At 37.9% G+C, this 25677-nt stretch overlaps 2 protein-coding genes across 6 annotated transcripts; both read left to right on the top strand.

Moving 5' to 3' along the window:
- The first annotated feature begins 1154 nt into the window (after positions 1 to 1154).
- Positions 1155 to 8922, top strand: LOC135243887 (GTPase IMAP family member 8-like). Of its 4 annotated transcripts, none has more exons than XM_064316014.1 (7): positions 1155 to 1293; positions 1471 to 1555; positions 2245 to 2311; positions 2586 to 2648; positions 3520 to 4167; positions 6165 to 6209; positions 6717 to 8922. In XM_064316014.1, the coding sequence occupies exons 3-7, from the start codon at positions 2287 to 2289 to the stop codon at positions 8111 to 8113; spliced, it is 2178 nt and encodes a 725-aa protein (XP_064172084.1). In that variant the 5' UTR covers positions 1155 to 1293; positions 1471 to 1555; positions 2245 to 2286; the 3' UTR covers positions 8114 to 8922. The 4 variants fall into 4 exon arrangements, with proteins under 4 accessions (XP_064172084.1, XP_064172085.1, XP_064172083.1 ...); XM_064316013.1 differs by having other exon boundaries at positions 1188 to 1293; positions 1502 to 1555; XM_064316015.1 differs by lacking the exon at positions 1471 to 1555 and having other exon boundaries at positions 1170 to 1293.
- Positions 1165 to 25530, top strand: LOC135243888 (uncharacterized). 2 transcript variants are annotated; one of them, XM_064316016.1, is made up of 9 exons: positions 1165 to 1293; positions 15150 to 15224; positions 15906 to 15969; positions 16635 to 16697; positions 17160 to 17228; positions 19102 to 19731; positions 20908 to 20946; positions 21634 to 21678; positions 21918 to 25530. In XM_064316016.1, the coding sequence occupies exons 3-9, from the start codon at positions 15948 to 15950 to the stop codon at positions 22901 to 22903; spliced, it is 1854 nt and encodes a 617-aa protein (XP_064172086.1). In that variant the 5' UTR covers positions 1165 to 1293; positions 15150 to 15224; positions 15906 to 15947; the 3' UTR covers positions 22904 to 25530. The 2 variants fall into 2 exon arrangements, with proteins under 2 accessions (XP_064172086.1, XP_064172087.1); XM_064316017.1 differs by lacking the exon at positions 20908 to 20946.
- The last annotated feature ends 147 nt before the right edge of the window (positions 25531 to 25677 follow it).

Here is a 25677-nt window from a genome sequence, read left to right as displayed (position 1 = left end):
ATAAACAGGTTCACACTGTAAGAAACAATGAACTGATTTATTTAGCTTGTGTGACAACATGGTTCTCTTTAACGTATCTCCTCCTATCACAAGGGGTTTTTTTAAATGAAAGGAAACTGTTTAACTTTGCTCATCCTCTTATTCTTATTAATTTACCTGAATTCTGATGTATTTTATTATTGCGATATATGAATATATTATTGCTGAAGATGCAGGTTATTTGTAAATAAATTGTAAAAGGAGGTCCTGTGAAAATAGCTTTCGTGTTCACCATGCTGATGTTGAGCTGAGAAAAAAAGTGCTTAGTTTTGTACTATTGCTGTCCGTTTATTTAATTTTCTGTTTTTATTTCTTTGCTTTTTGTATATGGACTTAATGCTTTCACAGATTCTGCTTCTATTTTTTGTCATTGTGATGGTCAGATTAATAAAAGAGCAAATGTGTTTAAATTATCTTTAGTGCATTTTGAGAAGTCATTAATAGGAGATTAGAGTTTTTCTTATTCTGTGTTCTGTTGCCTCACATAAAGGGTGTTTCTAAGAACCCTGCAGACTGGCATTTCCAGCTAAAGCACTCGTTCTTGGAATCCAGATTAAGGCAGTGCTGATTGGCTGGGAGCCCTTCTGGGCAATGTAGTGTTGGCTGCTGGATATCCTGTTCTTGTTGCTCGCCAGTGACCCCTCTGGTCTCTCAGGAGCCTGCGGAGATGGGACAGGCCTACACAAATCATTGGGTATTCCAAATTGGGAGACTGGCGGATAAGGGGCAAACACGTACACTCATAATAATTTGTTACCATTGCCATGATGCAGCATGTAGGCGCTTCCTGTCCAAAATGGGGTAATGGGTGTGACCTCATCCAGAGGAGGGGAAAGGAGTCGTGGAGAAACAGGAGTTGGTGAGAGAACAACAGGTTGTGTTGTCATGGCAGGCGTTGTTTTGAATACCAGCGTTTGGCACGGGTAGACATATTTTTGGTACTGATAGTGGTTACGCATTAACGTACTTTGCGATGAGCCCAGTTGAACAGCATTTTTTAAATTTCACAAGGGAGGGCGTTGATTGGAGCTTTCCCGACAGTGGTGCATAAAATCTGTGATATGCTGAACAACAAGATAGGCAAGTTTTTTTTTTTGCTGCATGATTTTGACCATTGTTGTTTGACAAATGAAGATTGAAGTTCCCCACAGTGCAGTTGGATTCACAGTGTCCATCTGTGACTCGAACTCAGTGTAGGGGGAGCAGAGCGGGACATTATACAGAAGGACAGATCGAGAGAAGCCAAGAGTCCAGGTGAGCCTTAAGCTGGAATTTCTGCTTGGGACAAAGTGAAATGATTAAAATGTGTTTTTAATGTCAATTTTGTGTAAACGGCCACCTTGCTTTTCTCAAATAGTATTTTTGTTATGTCTTACAGAGGTCAATTGTGAAACTAATGTAAGATCAACAGATTCTGTGTTATGATTCCAGGTAATCAGAATTAAGGATTTTTTTTTTCAAGAGCACTGGAACTCACAGGAACTCTGAAGACTGAACACTGAACTTAAGCCAGTCCGTAAGTAGACTTACAAACTACAACTGAAAGACTCATGGTTCATCCCAGTTGACAATAGCTGAAGCTAGTGTTCTTGTCTTTTAATGCGTATGTGTGGCTTATGCACATGTATTCTGCTCTCAGGGAAAGTGTGTTGTCATTGGTACATTTTCATATGGATGAAAAGTCAAAAATTGTTTTTTATGAAGCTAAGCAATTTATTTAAAGGAATTGTATACATTTACAGTATACTCAAAAACTGAAAGAGTGAAAATTTGAAATATTCATACTATTTATATTTTCCTTCTTATGAACTTAATTCTGAAGTTTTTCATCTTTTGATTTCTTTTTAATATAATATTTCAAAGTTTATTCAACATTTGCAGAGTTATGAGAACTTGCATACATACATTGAGTTCCATAATGGGACAAAGACATATGTGGTTGAAGTCCACATTCTCAATTGTTATTTCAGGGTATTTTTTATATGCTTTGGTTTCACCATGTAGAAATTACAGGACTTTTTACACAGGCCATAACCCCCCCTGCCATATTTCAGGTAACCATCATTTTTGGGACATACTGATGTAATGTAAATGAAATTAAACCGTTTCTACTTGCCATTTATAACAATGCTGTGTATTTAAGGTCACATTTAGAGGTGGAGGCTTGTCTTTGAAATATTTAACTTTCAATTTTAATTCCCACAGCACCATTTTGAGTATTTTCTGTCGACAGCAAGTTTTCCTGCGATGACTACACTTTCTATTGATCCCCGTGAGTAGCTGCAGAATTGGGAATTGGCATTGTCTATGACTTGTAGGATTTTATGCAAGGATTGAAAATGAATATGTATTCACCAACAAACAAATGACAAATTAAAATAAAATAATATCTGTTTTCTGAAGATTTAGTATAGGCTAGATCCTGATTTATGATATTATTTATTTAGAGGAAAATAGGATTTTATATTTGTAGTTTCTTATGTGTATTTCATATTTTCCATTGTGTTTATTGTGTATTAAGTAATATTTCACTGTGTTATTAACAGGGGATATTAACAAAGAGAAGGATTCATGTGTAAAGCACAGCCCTGAATTTGTTCGTCCAACCAGTAAGTTAATACCACTGATCTTCACTGTACTGTCTCATGTTTACCATAAAATATGATATAAACATAATTGAAAGAGTGACTGTTTTTCTTCTGAAACATTCTGAATTGGTTTTTGAGGGTGTGAAATAGTTGGTAGGTTGTAAACATTATTTTTAAAAATTATTTTAAATTCTGGTCTTTCACATATTTCATGGAACATTATAATAATGATGAGATGAGTATAATCATATTCAAAAGAGAGCATCCCTCACTAATGGATGGATGTTTAGGGAGGTTAATTCACAAAGTGAAGTTTTATCACTTTTATCACATAAATTAATAAAGCATGAATGACTGTTCATTAAAAAAGTTCAGAGTCACTGAAACATACGTTTTCCCCTTGAGTTATTTGTTTGTTTACCTGGCGTCCTTGAATGTGGATGATGTGTTTCAATGAAAATGACCAGTTATGCAAGTCTTTACCCATAAATCTCACTGTTCTGGAGGTGCTTGTTTATGTGTCAGGATTCAAGCCATCATGAACAACAAAACCTGGATCCTGAGATCAGTCAGTTGTGCAAGTGTCATGAAATTCTATTAAAAACAAACAGTTTGTTGCAGGATGTTGAGAGAATGTTAATTTTTAAGCTGGCTGCATTCATTCAGTTTTATCAGAACAATATTCAGCTCTTTTTGTTGTCTTGTTTGATCTTTTACTTATTTCTTGATACGTCTTTACATCTACTGGCACTCCCAGGTAACTCAAGTCGACATTATCACCTCTGATGAGACAATGCCCACATGGCCATTTAACCAGTCATATTAACCCAAGTGTGTTATTTTACCTTTGACCCCTGGTCTGCTGTATTAACCTAAATGTGTTGTTTTACAGTGTCTAGAATGAGGCAGGTGAGGATTATGCTGATGGGTCAGACTGCAGAAGGACAGAGGTCTGCTGGAAACATAATTTTGGGGACAGAGGCCTTCCCAGTTTCAGAAACACTGAACAGTGAGAGGCATGATGGGTTTGTGGCTGGGAGGAACCTGGCAGTGACCACCACAGCAGATCTGTTTAACTCAAATCTCACTGAAGAGGAACACTCACTGAAGGTTGGGAAGTGTTTAAGCCTGTCTGACCCAGGACCCCATGTGTTCTTGTGGGTGCAGCAGGAGAGGAACATCACACAGGAGGACCACAACGCTTTGAGGAGGTTCAAGAAGTCTTTCGGTGAAGGAGCTTCAAGGTTCTCAATGGTGCTGTTCATGCATGAAGACCACAGGGAATATGTCAGTGTTGGTGATTCAGCTAAACTCGGTTATGATGCTCTGCTGGCCTTTATTCAAGACTGTGGGGGCAGGTATCACTTCCACAGCAAGAGAAACCATACACAAGTAACTGAGCTTCTGGAGAAGATCCAAGAGATTGTGGATGAAAATGGAGGCAGTTACTTCACCAGGGAGATCTTTAAACCATCGGAAGCTGTTCTGAAAGGCTCGGAGAGCACAAAGAAAGAAATGACTTCTGGAGAGGACCTGGAAGGTAGGAGGAATAAACTCTGAAGTAAATCATGATACAACGAGATTAAAATAGAAAGTAGCTGCTTTGGACTAACTTGAAGAACTTTTTTATTTTGACCACAAACGTCCAATTGGTCATATACCAGCCACTGTAAAGCTGACAGGTTGTCAGAAATGTCTGTAAATATCAAAAATGTCCTTCATTACAAACAAAAATCATTTGGGCCAATCAAAGACATACACTATAACTGAAACAATATCAACCCATACGAAAAAAATCACATGAACGCCCAACATGTGAAGAGTACACAAATATCCCACTTATGAGGGCAGAAAAGGGTAGTTTATGTACAAGTAATGTTTGTTTTACAGGTGAAAATTGTAGTTTGTCTGTCTGTCACACATGAAAATGTGGAATTCCCATGTGAAGATGTACATGTGATTTCATGTCCAGTTTTGTTTTTGCATGTGTACCCCTGTAATAATTGAGTCCCCCACAATCACCAACTCCCTTTTCTTCTGGGTGCCCAGTGGCTCGTCAGTCCTCCCACTCGCTGCGCTTGCGCCTTATTGTCACCCAATTATCTCTCCCTGCCTACTCTGGATTGTCCCCACTTCCCAGCTGTGGCGTGCACACCAGTTCATTAAAGGACAATGCTACCCAGTTCCTGAAACTACCGGCTGCGAACTGTGGAGTCTAGCCGGCAACGGTGCCAGACGAACTCCCCCTAGAAATCTCTTTCCAGAAGCGTCATCATCCTCCAACCCTCACACAGCTTTGGCCGTATTTTTTCAACCTATCACCCTATCTTTCCCTAAGTCTAGGCTAAGTTGTCGAGATGGAGACACCAAAACCACAACGTTAAAACACACACTTTTAACTATCTAGCTTCTAGCTATCTATCTAGCTAACTTTAAGTGTTGAATTAATAATACCAAAAAGAATTGACGGGTGTGGAATCAATCAGGTTATAATCAACTATCTTAGCTAGCTTTTACTTAATGGCAAAAACTGAAGGAAACCTAGTACTAGGTAGGCTAATAGTTTATTTATACCTTATGACAAAATACAACCAAAATTTATCCAAATAAACTACAGCTAATGTTAGCAAGTAACAATAAAAGCAAACTAATCACAAGTATATTTTATATTTTGCCCCTGATGGGGGCAAAAAACCGCACAAAAAAAACCTTCCGGTGAACAAGAAGGTGGCCGAATTAGCTAACCAGCTAGTTTGCTAACTGAGCATTTAATGGAGGAAAATTCCCCCGTCCCCTAACGTCAGCAAGGTCTTACCTTACTTATAATATTACTTTTTTTAAAACTCAAACTAATCTGAAATACACACTTGAAAGCACAATACAGTCCTGTCATAAACTTTTCCAAACTCCACCAGACTTCTTCCCCTCACGTATTCCTCTCTCTACTACAAACAGTAAGTACATGTCAGACATAAGGAATCAAGCAAAAGCAAGAGCAGCAGACCAGCAAGAGTTGAAAAAGCCATAAGGCACGGCTCTATGCAATATAACTCACAGGCCAAATGAGTTCTTCATTTTAACTATGTATGGAAATGGGTTAAATCACCACTGTACATATATGTGTGTTACATACATTGCCTTGTTTCCTTTAATGCTTAGTAGACAAGGTATTCATTTTTAAATATTGAGAAGTATAGCCATTATTATATATACATAATAAATGGTTACTACTTTCATAAATATAATTAAGTGCATATACTATATCATACATTAATTTACTACGTTAGATTTTTACTTATTTAAAAGATAATTGCAGTTACATATCCAACATTAATGCAGAAATTTCTTTTTCTGCTTTTTCCCATTTCTACCCATTTTTTGATTAGACTTTGACTGAAAGAGCATATTGGTCATTTCACACATTATCTAGTGTGTAGTAGGAGTGATAATCTGGAAAATATATATTTTATGTCATCAGTAGAAATAAGAAAAAAAACACCATATACTGCCTTATATTTTTATATTTTTAATACACAGGTCCCTTGAGGAGAGAAGTTCCTACCATACTTGGCCATTCAAGAAGTAAGTATGAGATTCCAATATATTGGAACAATAAGATACAAATGCAGTACATAAAACTCATGATTTTAAGAATATTAAAATTTACATTCTTTCAACAAAATTCAACAAACACCAAGCGACTAAGCACACCAGTGCTCTTTTTCTTCTTAATGATGTTCAAACATTTGATTTTGGTAGGCCTAAGGTTTGGCCTATGTCTGTGACTTTTTATTTATTTATTTTTTTACACAGCCTCATAAAGGCTTGACTTTAATTGGCACAACTCTGGTCCTCATTATGACTAAGGCCAGTAACACTCCAGGGGCAATCAACAGCCTAGAATCAAGACTAGATACTAAGAGCTCTCTTATATCTGCTCTAGGGAAGCAATTGACAACTGACTAATCAGAAACACCTGTCAAGTCATTTGTCCTAAATATTATGGTGCACTAAAATGGAGGGGCTATGCATAAAAGTTATACATGGGAATGCCTGAAATATGTTGTTGCAAACTTGTTTCTTTTTCAGGTATGAATTTCAAACAGGACAGCAGAGAGCGTGTGAGGATAGTGCTGGTGGGGAATACTGGTGTAGGGAAGAGTGCCACAGGAAACACCATACTGGGGAGAGAGGCGTTTTCTTCCAAGACCCAAATGAGCTCTGTGACAAAGAAATGCCAGAAAGAGACAGGAACAGTAGCGGGAAGAGGGGTAGCTATAATTGACACTCCAGGCCTGTTTGATAGCACCCTGTCAACTGAGGACGCCCAGCAGGAAATCATGAAATGCATTGGGTTGGCATCTCCTGGACCTCATGTGTTCCTCTTGGTGATATCAGTGGGACGCTTCACGCAAGAGGAGAAAGAAACACTCAGGCTGATCAAAATGACCTTTGGTGACAAAGCTGAGAAGTACACAATGGTCCTCTTCACCAGAGCTGATGACCTTGGTGATCAGTCCATTGAAGAATACATAGCAAATGGTGATCCTGAGGTCAAGAAGCTGACTGAGGACTGTGGAGGCAGGTACCATGTCTTCAGTAACCGAGAAAAGAGGGACAGTTGCCAGGTCATTGACCTGTTTAAAAAGATAGAAATGATGAACTGGGATAATGGAGGAAGCTGCTATACTCATGAGATGTTCCTGGAGGCAGAAATTGTAATGATACGAATGCAGATGTGGAAAGCGAAAGAGGAGGAGGTGAGAGACCTGGAGATGTTACAGGCTAAGTACAAGTCAGAAATTGAAGATCTAGAAAGGGAAAAACAGGAGAGAGAGAGAAATCTGGAAAAATTACAGAGGGAGAAGGACAAATTCATACAACTGGAAGAGCAGGAGAGGACAGAACGAGGGGAGCAACACAGAAAAAGTAATAACCAAGATGAAGAGCAGGGGGAATTACTGGGACACCTGGCACTTCTGGAGAAGAAAGCAGGAAATGAGGAAGGGAGAGAAGGGGCCAGTGGAACATGGAGGCCAGAGCAACATGTTATAGAGAGCCAGGAGGATGGAGAGGAGGAAGAAAAATGCAAACAAGAGAAAAAAGAGGAACAAGATGAAGAAGGGAATGAGAAACTGATTGGAGGAGAGGGGAAAGAGAGAAGGGGGAGCAAATTTAAAATATCACTTAAAATGCCTGAGAAAATGAGGAAAGCAAAACAAAAGAAAAAAAGAAAAGCTAATGATGAAGAGGAAAAGAAAACAAGCGAGACCAATAATGCAGATAAAGAGGCCGAAAAACCAATCAATGATGTAGAAGTGAGTTTGACAGAAGCAGAGTACACAAAACTCATAAATAAAATTACTCAGAAATATCAGGAACTTGCAAAGCAGCAAGCAGACGAGATTGAATCCTTCATGTTGAAATACTCAGATCATTTTGAAGCTGTGCAAAAAAAAAAGGAAAGAGGATGTGTGATACAGTGAGCAGATGCACAGCACATGCACTGCCCAGTTTCAGGAATGTGTGTTGGTGAATGTGGTGACAGCACCATTTCACTTCCAACTAAAACTGGATTTTGGAATAATGATAAAATGTAGTGGAAATCTGGAGGTGTTACGTAGAAGACAGGGATTTTTTAACATTAGCATTTTTTTTTTTTTACAAGACATTAATGCTATACTTGGCTATGTATAAAAGGTGCTGCAATTTTTAAAAGGTGAAATGAAAATGTATGAAATTACCATTTAATAAAAGTTGAGCACATGTGAACTGTTCAGTTACAATCCTCAGATTGTGAAGTACAGAGCCAAATCAAGAAAAAAATATAACTGCAAGCAGTGATTCCTGGGGTCCAACCAGCATAACAACAATTGGCAAACACAGAGAATTGATGAAGGTGGCCCTGAACCAAGAATATGGATCATGGCATCAACTTTGGCACATGTCTGACCTAACAGTTATTTTAATTGAATTTTTGAATATTTTCTTATATTTTGACCTCTAAAGCACCACCATTAGTTGGATTAAGCTTAGATACACATACCAAATTTCATAACTTCATGCCAAACTGCTTTGGAATTATTAGTTTAAGGAGATGCATTTCCAATATCATTGGCTTGTCATTCAGCCATATTTTGACACAGCTACTACAAAGTTCATGTGTGTAAAAAGGTTTGTGAGATGAGGCAAAATGTAAAATTTCATGTAAACTGGTTAATTGTTGTAGAAGGATAAGCACTTTAAGTGTTCTCATAAAACTCAAAATGGTGTGAAATACAATATGGTTCCTTGAGGCAAATTTGTTCTTTGTGAGGAGGGAATTCTACTGAAATTGTTTTCAAGCCTCCAGGTCAAACAATGCAGGAGTTATGATTGCTTAATAATTTCAATTTCAACTGATAGCACCATCAAGTGGCCAATCACCTGCTAATTTAGTATTGGGTTATTGGGTGCCACCATCTAGCAATATGCTAAGTTTCATAAGAATCAACCAAGCCTTTAAGAAAAGTAAAGAGTAAATGTTGTAGAAAATGGTTGCCGATTCAAGATGCCGCTGACCCAGTAAGCACATAGTTACGTTCTGTGTGAAAGCCACACTCACTGCAATTTCATTGGTTCATAATTCAGACATTTTTTGATAGAAACAATAGAAAAGTAATACCTGCATAAAGGTTTGTGAGATGAGCCAAGCTGTGTAAATCCAACTATTTGGATTAAGGGAGGATAAAGGGAGGAGAGTTGCATGCATTTTCAGTGTTTTTCAAAAAATTCAAATTGGTGGAAAATACAATATGGTGATCTCATGGAACCTTATGGCACATTTGTTCTTAGTGAGGAGTGACATCTACTGACTGTGATGAATAGGGGTCTAACACCACACACACACACACACACACGCACACACCGGAGGAAGTGGAAGGAGTCGTGGAGAACAGGAATTGAACTATTGTCGTGTAGAGTATAGTTTTGAAAACCAGATGTATGTTTTATGTGGTAATGGTTGCGAATGCATATAACCATGCTTTTGGGTGAGCCCAGCTGAATAGCCTTTTTTATATTTCATGGCAAAGGAGGGATAGATCAGCCATTGAGCCAGGGGGCACTTTATGGGTACAGGAGCTTGGATAGCAAAGCGTTCGTGGTCGTCTGCCATCCAAAGACACACAACTGCATTACAGATGAGATGATCCGCTCTCCTTTTCCTTGGTTTCAAAACCGCATATTTTGTGCTCATATATTTTTATTTTTTGCTTATATTTTGCCCTTTTTAAAATGAAAATGTACTGCTCCTTTAAAATGGGGGGAAAAAAACAAGAAAATTCCAGGCCCAGGGAAATGGGCTGAGGGCTGGGATGGGATGGGACTGAGGACAGCTTCCTGCAGCTGGGGTGAGTCCACCTGTGGTTTGGTTTTTCGCACATACTCCACACCTTCTCTTTTCATTTTGGCACATGTTTGGGGCCTGAAGAGAGGGATATTGCATTGGATTAAAACAAGTCTAACTCAGCACAACTCTACATAGAAAACGAACAGTATTCTGTCTTTTTGCAGGAACTCTGCAAAAAGACAGATTACTGAATTTAAATCAGACAGTAAGTAGACTTGCTGTCTGATTTAAATTCATAACCCCCAAGGATAATCACAGTTGACAACCGCTGAAGCTACAGTGTTCCTGTCTTTTGATGTGTATATGCGGTTTATACACTTGTGTCTTCTGCTCTCAAGCAAAGTGTGTTGTCAGTGATACATTTACATATGTGTTTTTGAAACAAAGAAAATCAACTGATTTAAAACAATTGTACACATTTATTGTGTATGAAAAAATGAATTAAAGAGTGAATATTTCAAATGTTTCCTTCTGGTGACCTTAATTCAGAAGTTCATCAGCTTTCTGGAGTAATATTTGAAAAACTGTTCAACATTTGCAGACGTATGATAAATCACATCTGCTCTAATGGAGAAGCATCAAGTTTGTATTGAATTAGTTGCTCTCTTGCTCTCAATCTTCTGTGTGGCTCCTGAAGGCGACTGAAAAACACTTTTCATAACATTGCTGTATTTAGGCCATCGGTGAATACCAAAGTATCTCAGTGTATATGGGGTTATTAACTATACCAACCAGAACATATTTTTAATTTGATACTGCTTATATTATTAACATTCATCTGGAAAAAGTTGTGATCTTCAATGCGAAGTGTAGGTGTCTCAGTGGGACTGGTACTAATGCCATTACATGAGTCATTCTCTTGCAATCAGGAAATCAATTTTCTGCTTTTTTCCCTCCAGTAAACAGGGTTTACTACAAATAACATACTGCAAGTGAAATTCAGACGTTTTTTAAATTGATGCAAACTTACACCAGTATTTTAACAATTACCAGCCTCTCTGGAGATAGTGTGGGGATTAACGGAGATACCATGAAGAATTGCTGATCGTATCATCAAAATTACAGTGCTGAATTTAGAAAATGAGCAAAAATCATAAATCATCAATCAGTTGTGCAAGCATCATAAAATTCTATTCTAAACAACAAGGTGCTTCGCCGCATGTTGACAAATGCTTTTTTTTATTTTTATGAGAAACACATTTGTATGTTTTAGCCATAACCTTCAAACACCATTTGCTGACCACTCTCCAATGACACCTACTGGCAGTCCCAGGAATCTCAAGCCCACATGATTACACGAGGCAGGACAAAACCCATCAGGTCAAACATTTTACCTAAATGGGCTGTTTTACAACAATGTATGTTTTTTGAATAAACAAGTAAATTTAGAAAAATGTAAATATATAATAGGACAGTTGTCTAATATTACGAAATGAAGACCTGATGGTCACATAACACGGCAACTAAAAAATGAGCTTACTGTAAATATATTATTCAAACATAGACCTTTTCTGCTTGCCAGTTGTAACTATGCCGTGTATTCTGGTGTACAACAAGAGAATGTACAGGCCTGAATGCTTGACCCCTACAGTGAGGGGGCCCAGGGGTTCTATTATGCCGTGGGGGGCATTTTCCTGGCATGGTTTGGGTCCACTCGTTCCCTTAGAGGGGAGGGTCACTGCAAATCAATAGAAAGTTATTCGGAGTGATCACCTTTACCCTTTGATGAAACATTTCTATCCCGATGGGAGTGGTCTCTTCCAGGATGACAATGCCCCAATCCACAGGGCATGAGGTGCCGCTGAGTGGTTTGGTGAGTATGAAAATAATGTGAATCATTATGCTATGGCCTTTGAAGTCACCAGATCTCAACCCAATTGAGCACCTATGAGAGATTGTTCACCACCACCTTCATCAAAACACCATGTATTTTGAAAGAACGGTATTCAGTAGATTTCCAGAAACAATGCCAATTTTTGTCTTTCAAAAAATGTTATATTGTCTTATTTCAATTTTATTCAAAATATTATATTGTCCAATTTTTTTTTTCCAAAATCACATATTGTTCTTTCACAATCTTACATTGGCATTTCAAATGGCTCAAGGAATTTTCTAATAATTATGAGATGACTGAAATGATATCCAGAAGAAAGAATATACCCTTTCCATACCACACTTACTGAGGTCAATTCACAAAAAGTGAAATTTTATCAGTCCCTATCATAATGCACAGTTGACATTTCAGAATGGCATATTAGTTATTATTTACCATTATAAAGCATTAATGAGAGTGGTTTTCATGCCATTAAAGTTCATAATTAGAATTTCAGCCTTAATTTACACTCATACAGTCAAGAAATCAATTTCCTGAATTTTTTCATATTTGTAAACAGGCTTCACTGGACATAAGTGAAACACGGTGTTTCTGCAACCTTCAGCAACTGGTGTAGCTTTACACCAGTATTTAAACATGTACTCATAACTGAGGATAGTGGTGGGATTGAGTGAGATACCATGAAGACTTTCTGATTTGTCTTATAGTATGCTAAATTAATAAAATTGGTTGGGCAATTGTGTAGGTTATGTCAGTCTGGTGCCTACGTTATTCAAGTTAAATTCAATAGCAGGCAAATGTTTCAGACCAATGAATTGTGCAAGTGTCATAAAATTCAGTTAAAAACAAACAGGTGGGTTACTGTGAGTTGAGCAAATTTTCATTTTTAAGTTGGCCATATTCATTTGATTTAGCCACAACCATGTTCAGCACTTCATGTGCTGATCACTCCCCATTGACACCAACTGACAATCCCAGGCGATTCGATCCCATTTCTAGCGGTGTTCACCAATTCGAAATGATGCACCCGTCCTAGTGTCTATGATGTGGCTGCACAATTCCAAAATGCCAAATTTAGAAGCTGGCATGGTGCAGTGGATAGTACTGTCTCCTCACGACAGGCGGTCCTGGGTTTGAATCCCGGATGGGCTTTTCTGTGTGAGTTTTGTTGTTCTCCTCGTTTTCCAAATATTAGTTTTTTTGTGGGAAAAAATCCCATAGAGAATGAATGGGGAATGAAAAATAAATTGCAACAATGGCAAATGTTGGCTGAACAGCACATGTACTATGACTCAACATTTGCTGTTGAAGGTTATTTCAATTTTACATGGAAACTTCAATCAAGGTTGAGAAGCTTTAATACATGATATCATGGAATGAAATACATCTGTGGTTCTGTGCAGTTCTCTGAAAACTGGCAGTGTACTCAGCAAGTATTATATCTCCTAGACAGACAGAAAAACTTACAGTTTTTGCAAAGAGATAAAAAACAGTAATAATAATAATCTTTCTCTAAGGAAACTCATTGAACATGGGAGATTACACATTTGGCAGCATGCCTGGACTATATGTCAGGCAGCCAGGAAACTACAATAATATTACAAAGTTAGAATGGCATGTCTAGCTTAAAAGCTGAAGGGAAGAGTAGTGTACAGAACTGTAGGCGGAAAGAAAAATAATTCTAATAATTAGAAAAACAATAATGAGTATGCGAGAAAGCAGGCAGTGGGTTGCCAAAGCAATTATCAGTTCCTGATTGGCTTACAAGAGAAACTATTTAACTTTGCTCATCATCTTATTCTTATTCATTTCCTTGAACTCTGATGTATTTTATTTTTCCGATAAATTAATATATTATTGCTGAAGATGTAGGTTTTTTTGTATATGGACATAATGCTTTCACAGATTACGCATCTATTTTTTGTCATTGTGATGTTCAGACAAATAAAAGAGGAAATGTGTTGAAACAATGTTTAGTGCTTTTACGCGAAGTCATTAATAGCAGATTGTCTATAACTTATTCTGTGGAGTTTTTGATGTCGTTAACAGGAGATAGTGTATAAATTATTCTGTGGTGGTTATGTGAAGTCATTAATAGGAGATAGCGTATAAGTTATATTGTGGTGTTTGTGATGTGGTTAATCGGAGGTTGTGTATTTTTAGGCTATTGAGTACAAGTTATTCTGTTGCCTCACATAAAGGGTGTTTCTAAGGACCCTGCAGGCTGGCATTTCTTAGCTAAAGCACTTGTCCTTGGTCCAGTGATGGGCCCCACCATCCTGCCTTGAATCCAGATTGAGGCGGCACTGATTGCCTGGGAGTCCAGCAGGGAGACATAACATTGGCTGTTGGACATCCTTACCTCATTGCTCGCTAGCGATTGTGGTTTAGCATTAATGTGCATCTGGTTGAGCCCAGTTGAACAGCATTCTTTTATTTCACTGCAAAAGAAGGAAATGACTTGAGCTTTCTCGACAGAGATAAAAATCTGTGACATGCGAAGCATCAAGTTGCAGCGTGTTTTTGAACATTATATCCTTACTGTAAACCCTTGACATATCAAAGGTTTACAGTAAGTTCCCCCAAAGGGCAGAGTCACAGAGTCACGGTGACAGTCCGTGTGACTCAAACTCAGTGTAAGGGGAGCAGAGTGGGACCTTAGACAGAAGGACAGATCAAGACAGGCCATGAGTCCAGGTGAGCCTTAATTGCAGCTGGGACAAAGTGGAATGACTAAAATGTGTTTTTACTGTCAATCTTGTGTAAACGGTGACCTTGCTTTTCTCAGATAATATTTTTGTTATGTCTTACAGAGGTCAATTGTGAAACTAATGTAAGCTCAACAGATATTATGATTCCAAGTAATCAGAATTAAGAGGCATATGAATAATTCAAGGTTTTCTTTTTCAAGAGCACTTGTAGCTCTTTTAATATGTTTTTTAATTACCAAAACAGGAAGCATTTGGGGCTTTCCTGACATTTGCATACAATTATTATTATGCTATACAGCAAGTTAGGCAAGTTTTTTTTTTTTCTCTCCCCTGCTTGTTTTCAAATGCTGTGTCCTGGTTTGACAACTCGTGATGGAACAAATTATTGGCTGTGTAGATGTGCAGAATCATGGTGTCTGTCTGTATGACTAAAGAGTGGTGAGAGTTGAATGGGCCATGAGACTGAAAGATGGGGAAAAAGGCGTGAAAAGCCTTCATTGCAGCTGCATGGGGTAATGCAAAGAAGTAAAGAAGGACCTTGCTTTTCTTAAATCTTTTTTTTTCTTCTTTATTTTTACATCCTAAAGAACTTGATCAAGGACACATGAACTCACAAGAATTCACAGGAGCTCTGCAGAAGAAAATTGAATTGAAATCCCACAGTAAGTAGACTCGCAAACTACAATAGAAAAATCCAAGGATAATTGACAACAGCTGAAGCAACAGTGTTCTTGACTTTTGATGTGTATATGTAGTTTTTACACTTGTGTATTCTGCTCTCAAGCAAAGTGTGTTGGCAGTGATACATATGTTTAAAAAGTCCAATATTGGCAAATTAACTGATTTAAAAGAATTGTTTACATTTAGGTCTAGTGCTACAGTATGCAATGTATGAAAAGAATGAAAAAGGAATGAAAGAGTTTCTAACATTTGTGTGTGTATATATGTATGTATGTGTGTATATATATATATATTCCTTTCTTAACTTAATTCTGAGGTTCTTCAACATTCTCATGTAATATTTAAAGATCTGTTTAACATGTGCAGAGGTATGATATGATTTATCTGCTATAATGGACATGAATCTAGTTTGTATTGAATTTGTTTCTCACTCTCAGCTCTCAGTTCTCTGTGTGGCTTCTGAAGGCAGCAACATTTCATTACTGAAAAACATTTTTCAGAACATTTTTGTATGTAGGCCATCAGCGAAAACAAAAAAGCTTGCTGTAAATATAATATTCAAACAAAGACATTTTCTGCTGGCTGTTTGTCACAATGCTGTGCATTCAAGCTCCTCCTGAAGGTGGATGATTGTCTTTGAAATATACTTTTCATTCCCACAGCTCCATTTTGAATATTATCTGTTAAGAAGAAATTCTCCTGAAATGGCTACAACAACTGATCCCCGTGAGTAGCTGCACAAATGTGTGTTGATATTGTCTGTAATCCGTTCCATTAAATGCAAACAATGAAAACGAGTGTCTTCACCATTGATCAAATGATACATTTAAAAAACAATAATCAGATTTTCGAAGATTTAATATAGGCTACTCTTTTAACAGAAACTGAAGATGACTTCAGACTTTAACATTTATTATAACTTGTAATTAAACAACGTTTTTTTTTCTTCTGGGTATTCATATCAGTTCATTTATTGTATGATGGTGTAGTTTAACAGTCAGTAGAGAAAGGGAGGATAAGTTGACATTTGCATTCATTACTTCTGAGAAGTGAAGAGAAGGATCAGGCTAAATGCTGAATTCATAATTAAACTAATTTAAAGAGAGAAAATAACAATAGTATTTGTATAATAATATATAATAAATATAATCTTGAGTTTAGGTACATATTGCCAAAGTGCTTGTGTTTGTTAAGTGACAAGAGACTCTGTATAGCATATATATTGGGGCAGTTTAAACAAAAATTTTATTCTGATGAAAATATTATCGGGAATCCTGATTTCACTTATTTTCAAGTGGAAATAATGTTATATTTGCAGTTTTATATGATTTGTGTAATCCACTTTTTCTATTGTATTTATTGTGTATTAATAAACATTCACTGTGTTATAGGAGATGCAAACACAGAGACGGGTCAATGTAGAAGCACCAGTTCTGAGCATGAGCGTCCAAAATGTAAGTTAATACCACTCATCTTTTTTAAATTTTGTGTAATTTTTATTTAATCAGGAAGTCCCTCCCTTCAATATTGGAAATATCTTTTACAAGGAGACCTGGGTGAGAAAGCAACTATGCAGTACAACTAAAACAAGATTGGCATTGACATACACATAGTACAATTAACATTCTGCATTCATATTTCACCTAAATCAAAGAGAGAATATATGAAGTCTTGAGTACAGGTGAATATTCAGAAGTACTTGTTCTTCAATGACTAAAAACTTTATGTAGCATGTATATAGAAATATATATAGGCAGCTAAAATAACTATATTATCCTGATAACTAAGTTATTTGATCTTGATGTAGTTTACTTGGAAAGAGAAATTATTTTATATTTTCAGTTTTACATGTGTGTATAATTTATTATTATTATTTCTGTTGTGTTTGTTGTGTTTTTAATGACTCACCGTGTTAGTGACAGGGGATGTGACAACAGGGGAGGATTTATGGGGAAATATCAGCCCTGCCTGGAATCGTCCAATGAGTAAGTTAATACCACTCATCTGTTCTGTACGGTGTCATGTTGGCCATAAAACATAATAGTGAATAGTTGAAGGTGCAACTATCCTGATTTGTTTTTCAAGGAAGGAAAATAGCTGGTAGGTTGTAAACATTCTTTCTTTTTGGGTCTTTCAAAAATCTTATATTGTCTTATTTAAATTTAGTTCAGAATCTTATATTGGTCTTTCAGACTCTGATTTTTCAAATAGCTCAATGAACATTGTAATAATTATTCAATGATTGAAATCATATTCAAAAAAAAAAAAAAAAGATTTACATTATATATAAACATACAGAACCATTTTCATACCACACTTTTATCAATCCCTATCTTCAGTTGACATTTCAGAATGGCATATTTGTTATTATTTGCCATGAATGAATGAAGCCTGAATGGGAGTAGGGTTAATGCCATTACATTTAATGATTAGAATTCCAGCCTGAATTCACTCTCATACCATCAAGAAATGGATTTCCTGCATTTTCTCCTAGCTGTAGACGGTCTTCACTGTAAATAAGTGAAACATGGTGTCAACCCTTCTGATGTAGCCTTAAATCAGTATTTAAACATTTACCCACATTTGACTAAGAATAAGGATAGTGGTGGTACTGAATCAGATTTCATGAAGCCTTGCTGAACTAATTGTCAAACTTACAGTATACTGAATTAAGAAAAAGGGTAGAGCAATTGAGTTGGTTCTGGTATTTTGGGGCCTCCTTTATTCAAATTGAATACAAAAGCAGGCAAGCAGATGTTAAAGCATTCAAGTGCTCATCAACAAAATAAGCATAAACAAAAATCCCACATCCTGGGACACGTCAGTTGTGAAAATGTCATAAAATTCTGTTAAAAACATGCAGATGGGATTTGACAGAATTTTCATCCTTATGTTAGCCATGCATGTTTGGTGAACCACAACAACTATGTTCAGCACTTTCATTTTCTGATCACTCTCCAGTGCTGGCAATCCCAGGAGACTCGATCCCACATCGCAGTGTTCACCACTTTCAACCGATGCTCTGATCCAATTGATTAAGATGCAGCTGCATCAATCCTGAAATGCCAAAATTAAGCGGGAAACCGGTCAAAAATCGATATAAAACGGATACATCTGTAAAAATAATACAGACCCTGCTTTTTTGTGCACCACTGTGTGGAAGTGGTGTTGTATTAGGCCTATTATTCAGTGTAAGTAGTGTTATTCCTTGTTTATAATGAATAATGTCACTAGTTGATCTCGACAGGGACGAGAGAGAGTGAACAAACGCAAATTTGAGCTCACGCCAGCTATTTCTAACAGCTCCTCTGACAACACAGATGTTCTTGACAAAATGCATTCTAAATTTAACTATAAGTTAATTTATTGATAAATATGTTGATGGTACTTTTATTATTGCCATATTGACAATGTGACGACAGCATCCACATGGCATTCAATGGGAAGCATGGTAAATGGCCTCTAATGAAGACAATACATGATGGAACATGTGGCAATCAATGTATGTATTGGGCTTACATAGGCTGTGGCATTTTACAGAAGGAACATGGGTACAAATTAGAGCCAGCCGAAATTGCATTTTTAATTGCATAGCTTGAATATGTATTGCAATTATTTGCATTTGTAATGTTAAAACTGAGTTATTGTGTTCCTTAAATGTAACATTAGGCCTCAGCTGTAGTTAGAATTGTTAAAAATTTACTTTTATTTTGTTATAAAGAGTTTGCAAATACAAACCAGTAACATTTTTTTTCAAGGTATGCGAAGGGAATAAATAGCATATTCCCCTATCCTTTATCCCTTGTGGGACGAGGCCCATATGATCTGCTGTATTAACCTGAATGTGTTGTTCTACAGTGTTTAGAATGAGGCAGGTGAGGATTATGCTGATGGGTCAGACTGCAGAAGGACAGAGGTCTGCTGGAAACATCATTTTGGGGAAACAGGCTTTCCAAGTTTCAGAAACACAGAAGAGTGAAAGGCGCAGTCGGTTTGTGGCTGGGAGGAACCTGGCAGTGATCACCACAGCAGATCTGTTTAACTCAAATCTCTCTGTGGAGGAACACTCACTGAAGGTTGGGAAGTGTTTGAGCCTGTCTGACCCAGGACCCCATGTGTTCCTGTGGGTGCAGCAGGAGAGGAACATCACACAGGAGGACCGAAACACTCTGAGGAGGTTCAAGAAGTCTTTCGGTGAAGGAGCTTCAAGGTACTCAATGGTGCTGTTCATGCATGAAGACCACAGGGAATATGTCAGTGTTGGTGATTCAGCTAGACCAGGTGATGATGCTCTGCTGGCCTTTATTCAAGACTGTGGGGGCAGGTATCACTTCCACAGCAAGAGAAACCATACACAAATAACTGAGCTTCTGGAGAAGATCCAGGAGATTGTGGATGAAAATGAAGGCAGTTACTTCACTGGAGAGGTATTTCAATGGTCTGATGTCGCTCTGAAAGGACAGAAAAGCAGAAGTAAAGAACTGCGAGGTAAGAGAAATAAACTCTGAAATAAATCATGATAAAACAAGAAAAAATAAAAAGTATCTGCTTTGGACTTACTTGAAATGTATTTTCTTCTTGCTTTAGACCAGTGTTATGTCATTAGGTAATAGGACATTTTTAAAGCCCCTCCCACATCCTACGTGATGCCTTTTTTCTTTAACTCTCATCTTGCCCCCCTATTGTCTCTGTGCAGCCCTCCTATGGGGCTCATTCTCTACTTTGGGAACCACTGCTTTAGACCATAAATCCCTGAATGCCCCTGTGCCAGCAACACTAAAGTTGGCCGGTTGTCAGTAACGTCTGTAAATATCTAAAATATTGTTCATTGTACAGAAATACTGTTAGGGGCAAATGAAAATCATACAATAAAATGTAATAATAAAATATCAGGAGTTCAGGGGCAATATGTGGATCAAGATGATCCGCTGTGGCGACCTCGAACGAAAGAAAAAGATAAAAATATCAGGAATTGAAATATCCCTTCAAGTAACAATGAAACAATGAAAACCAGCATACTGTGCCATCCTCAAAAACCAGGAATTTTACCTTACCAATTAACTACCCTTTCCACCTCTGAGACCTTGTCTTTGCAGCCATTTTGTATTTTCAGCTATTCATACTTGATCCCCAGGATCACTGCTTCATATATTCATATATTCCTTAAATATATTTAGTTATTTTAATTACCATGAAGTTATAACAGAGAGGAGGGTGGATCCATAATGATTCCATAATGTTTGTGTTGGGGTGCTCATAGGTTTCTATTCGGACAACTGGTAACCTACAAGCACCTGGCATGTGTTTTGGGAGGAATTAAACAGTGGTAACTCTGGGAGCCCTGGTCACCTTAAACCTGAGCTTCCTGGTGAGATGTGATCAGTGTTGGATGGGTCCCTCTAGTGCAAATTATCAGTCAGATTCTGAACTTATGGTGCAGTTCTTCATGGGCTGAACCACTTTGGATTCAGTTTTCAATATTATCTCATGAATTTGCAATCATCTAATAAAAACTGTATACAATGTAAATTATAAATAGCATTGTACAAAAGAAAAACAAATGTAGAGATGAGTTCGGGATGTACACAGTTACACACTTTTATTCATCACAATCCTGGTGATAAATAACTGCTTCCCTTCTTTTTTTTCTCTCTGTGCCTTCAGTTGACGTTAAAATGGTGGTGAGCATAGGACATGCAGAACGTAAGTGTTTTAAATTGAGCTGCCAAATTAGCAACGCTGTTATCAAACAAAAAAAAAAAAATCATCGTTTAGACTGGGCCCGGGATCTTTTAATTGGGAAAATGGGGAATTTTGTGATTTTGGAAGGGTGGGAGGTGCAGCAAAGGTTCCTCCTCTTTGTTTGCTGTCAGTGTACCTGCTCAACACAGTCAAGGAGGCTTACACCTGTTCGAAAAGCAGGCACCTCACACACAAAACTGCTTAAATTCAGCCAACTTGGAAGGTTTTTGAGCACAAACTGCTCATTCCAGATGAGTGTGAGAGACACTTCATGTGCAGCTTTAGTAAGCAGACTGGGGGCGCCTGATTTGTCTACAAAAGGTCACTGGTGAGAAATGAGGCACGGTCATCCCAGCCAACTTAATACCTCTCAGCATGAATGTATTTACTTTAAACAAAGTTTGGTAAAGTCAATAACTTCAACACACAACCTTTAGCCTTTTTTCTAATTGTATGATAATCATTCTGCTTTAGACTGCGATTGAAAGAGCATATTTGTCATTAACCATCTCACCCATTATCCTATATATAGTAGGAAGATATCCATTAAAATAAATATAAATATATCATCAGTAAAAAAGAAAAATAAGCCTGAGAAAAAAAAGCAGTATACTGCCTAATATGTTTGTGTTTTTAATACAAAAACAGGTCCCTTAAAGAAAGAAAGAAGACCTGGACTGAATCGTTTAAGAAGTAAGCATGATGCACCGATATACTGTACTGTAACTATACTATACTAATACAAAAATATGATTTGAGAAACATTATAATATGCACTCTGAACAATTGTATTGTTGTTGTTGTTATTATATTCTTGTTTACCACATAAATAAGAGGAACGTTTAGTATATTGGAAGTCATTTTCTCAGGGGAATGCTTTTAAAATAGCCTGAAAAACAATGATGCAAAGCTTTTCACTTGTTCCTTTTCAGGTATGAATCTCAAACAGGACGACAGAGATCGTGTGAGGATAATGCTGGTGGGGAAGACTGGTGTAGGGAAGAGTGCCACAGGAAACACCATACTGGGGAGAGAGGCGTTTACCGCCAAGGCTCAAAGTAACTCTGTGACAAAGAAATGCCAGAAAGAGACAGCTACTGTACTGGGAAGACGGGTAGCTGTGATTGACACTCCAGGCCTCTATGATACCACCCAGTCTGCTGAAGACACCCACCAGGAGATCATTAAATGCATTGGGTTGGCATCTCCTGGACCTCATTTGATCCTCTTGGTGATGTCAGTGGGACGCTTCACACCAGAGGAGGGCGAGACACTCAGGCTGATCAAAATGACCTTTGGTGACAAAGCTGAGAAGTACACAATGGTCCTCTTCACCAGAGGTGATGACCTTGGTGATCAATCCATTGAAGAATACATAGCAAATGGTGATCCTGAGGTCAAGAAGCTGACTGAGGACTGTGGAGGCAGGTACCATGTCTTCAGTAACAGAGAAAAGAGAGACAGAAACCAAGTCATTGAGCTGTTTAAAAAGATAGAAAAGATGAACTGGGATAATGGAGGAAGCTTCTACACTCATGAGATGTTCCTGGAGGCAGAAAAGGTAATGAAGCAATTTCAGATGATGAAGGAGATGAGCAGAGAACTGACCAAGTACAAATCAGAAATTGAAGCCTTAAAAAGGCAAAAGCAGGAAATGGAAAGAAGGCTGGAAGGAGCACAGAGGGAGAAGGAAGGGGAAAACCAGGCAAGGGCAGAAAGAGAGGAGGAACACAAGAGGACTGACCAAGATAATGTGCTGGGGGAATTATTGAGCGAGATGGAGGTTCTGGTGAGGAGACGGAAAGATTTAGAGGAATGGTTCAAGAATGAAAAGACACCGTCAGAGGACAAGCAGCAAGCAGAAGAGTTCATAAAGAAATACTTGCCAAAAAAGACAAAACGGTGTGTCATACTTTGAGCTGTTAAGAGCTCCCATTTTTCTGGCACCCTGCTGATGCACAGTACATGCACTGCCCCATCTCAGGAGTGTCAGTGGCTGTGGTTACTGCAGCATTTCACTTCCAATTCTTACTGGGTTTAAGAAAGAAAAAAAGGTGGAACTGTTGAAAAAATGTGGACATGCAGTTTTACTATGAGACAAGGACTTTTAGAAAATAATTTGCAGAAATTTATGGTAAGAGAGATGCCTGACATTCATTACATGATAACTAGAGACTATTCCTTATGAGTAATATGTGAAGCATTATGAAACAGTTGATATTTCAACCGACTTGGCACATTACTACTCCTGAACATTGAAAAATGTAATATAGATAATTTATGGCTAAATGGCATTTAAGCAACTATACTCATTTAAAAATAGAAGGCTCTTTATCCTGTTCTTTTACATTGATTGTTCCAAACTTTCATAAGTTATCTATTGTACCATACTGTGAACTATACTTCTACATCAGTTTGTTGATTTTGAACACAAATCTCTGTTCATTGCAATGTTTCATTTTGTATGTGAGATACACAAATTCTATAGATCATGAAACAAAAGGATTTTTTGAATTTTTCTCTGTTTTACATCAATGAAAGTGTATAAAATTTCACGAGTGAGCTCTAGTGTTAATGAACATCTTTCCCTGGAAGGTTGGGGCTTCGTTTGTCTCTAAAACCTTTGACACAGCGCATGGTTCAGCCCCATGGTCTGGTATCTGTTCCAGCACTGTTCTAGTGCATGGATGGACCCCATGTTCTGGTATTTGTTATGAAACAGTTCTTGTGCATGGGCGGGCCTCACGGTCTGGTATCTGTTAAGACACTGTTTTAGTACAAGAATGGGTCCCTTGGTCTGGTATCTGTTAAGGCATTGGTCTAATCCATCCATGCATGGGACCCACAGTCCCACATTCATTTCACCCATGGATTTAGAGCTTCAGAATCCGTTCTGTTTGCCTGCATTTGTCATTCTAATAAGTGTCATGTTTCTGGGCGTCACATGTTTTCTTTGTGGGCTGTATCTGTAAAGCATGTGGCCAGTAGAAGGAGAAGGAGAAGGAAAAGAGAAGAAGAAACGTGTATGGATAGGCAACAGTTTCACGTTTTTAGCTGGGTTAGTGCTGGAATGATGGGGTCACCTTGGTGTCTAACCAGTTGGCTAGTCAGCTTTCGGTGATGGGCTAGGTAGCTGTCATTATTTGCTAACTAAATTTAGGCATGATTAGCTAACATCTATATTCGGAGAGACACATTGCATTTCCCCCCCGCTAACTTCATATTTTGGTGAATGTGCGGGGGTTGCCTGATAGGCCAGAGCCTAGAGATATTGTCGGCTTCTTCCCCAATCTACTGAAGGGGGAACGCGACCTCCCTTCTAGCTACACATCGGATGAGTCAGACGATTTTGCTGCAACAAATACACGAAGATGGACTTTGTAAAATACAAAAATAAAAATTGGCAATGAATTGCGTTTGTGAGTATGCCTGCTTATGTTACCAAATTTTGCCATGCTGCCAAGCAGGCTAGCGCAGATTTAAATCTGCTGGTGCTGTGCTCGCAGTGACTAGCATAGCCCTGTTCCATCTCATAACTACCCTGCATATGACAGCAAAATGGGAGTTCTTGTGACTGCTTGACTGGTATGAATACAGAAATTGCGGTATTTTTGAAAGACATGATTCCAATAGTCTGCAATGTGAGGTTATGAAGCTACCGACATAGCAAGGCACAGAAAAATATCTAGTTGTTTTGTTGGTGATTGTGCTTCATCATCTTCGGGATGTCGGAGGGGTTGAGAATGGAGAAGGTGATTGATTGTAAACACAGGAGCAAAGCAAAGAAACAAATCCTGCATAGTATGCCTTTAAACGTGTCCTGTACCTTGAAATACAGTTATAGTCCCAATATAGGGTTTAATTCTTGTCATGGTACTGTAATCAGTGCGTCGGCTGCTTTTAGTGCTCTTGCTTTGCTCTTAAGGATTTTGGCTCCTTTCTAAAAGCAAATTTCAATTTTACTAGACATTGTCAGTGTACATTGCCTATAGGTATATGCTCCAGCTTGCACATGCACAGATACACCAACATGAGCTGTACTGATGAAAATGTTTAATAGCCTCTAAACCATCTGATTGGGGAATATTTGTGTATAGGCTGGTGAAATCCAGCATGGCTTGGATGTGTATTCTTTTTACAGTGATATTTGTCATCTTACCACCTGAAGAGAATGTGAAAACGTGTTTTTCTTCAGATTAAAAAATGCAGGGCCAAATTACTTAAAATAATTTAGGAAATACTGGGTAGCATTGCTCTGGAATACAGCTTCTTTAATTTGTGTGAGCTAAAATAGCCAATATTATTTCTTGTAACTTGGCCTATCCTGATTTGGATATCAATACATTTAATGGCAGGCCTAGATTTAGCATGTTTCAATTAATTACTTATAGACAGTGCTTTGTACCTGTGAGTAATGACATTTTTCAGATTTCAAATACGTTCTGCCATGTTCCAAATTTGATTGTGTATAAATGACCTTTAAGTAGCTGTTAAACCTAATTGAATGAATAATTTACTTGTAAATTAAAGTTACAGTCTTGAAGATCTCCCTTTTGTTCTTTGTCGGTACCAATGGCGAGAAGTGGTGTGTTTTTGGACATCACTTCCCAGAGATCCAACCGGATCCAACCAGTGCCGCCTGTATGACATCAGTCAGTTGGCACCTGGGCCACGCCAACTATTGCACTTATT

The sequence above is a fragment of the Anguilla rostrata genome, chromosome 17 (genome assembly GCF_018555375.3).
Source record: "Anguilla rostrata isolate EN2019 chromosome 17, ASM1855537v3, whole genome shotgun sequence".
Classification (NCBI taxonomy): domain Eukaryota; kingdom Metazoa; phylum Chordata; class Actinopteri; order Anguilliformes; family Anguillidae; genus Anguilla; species Anguilla rostrata.
The sequence above is the reverse complement of the archived record's forward strand: the minus strand, read 5'-3'. Positions and strand labels throughout refer to the sequence as shown.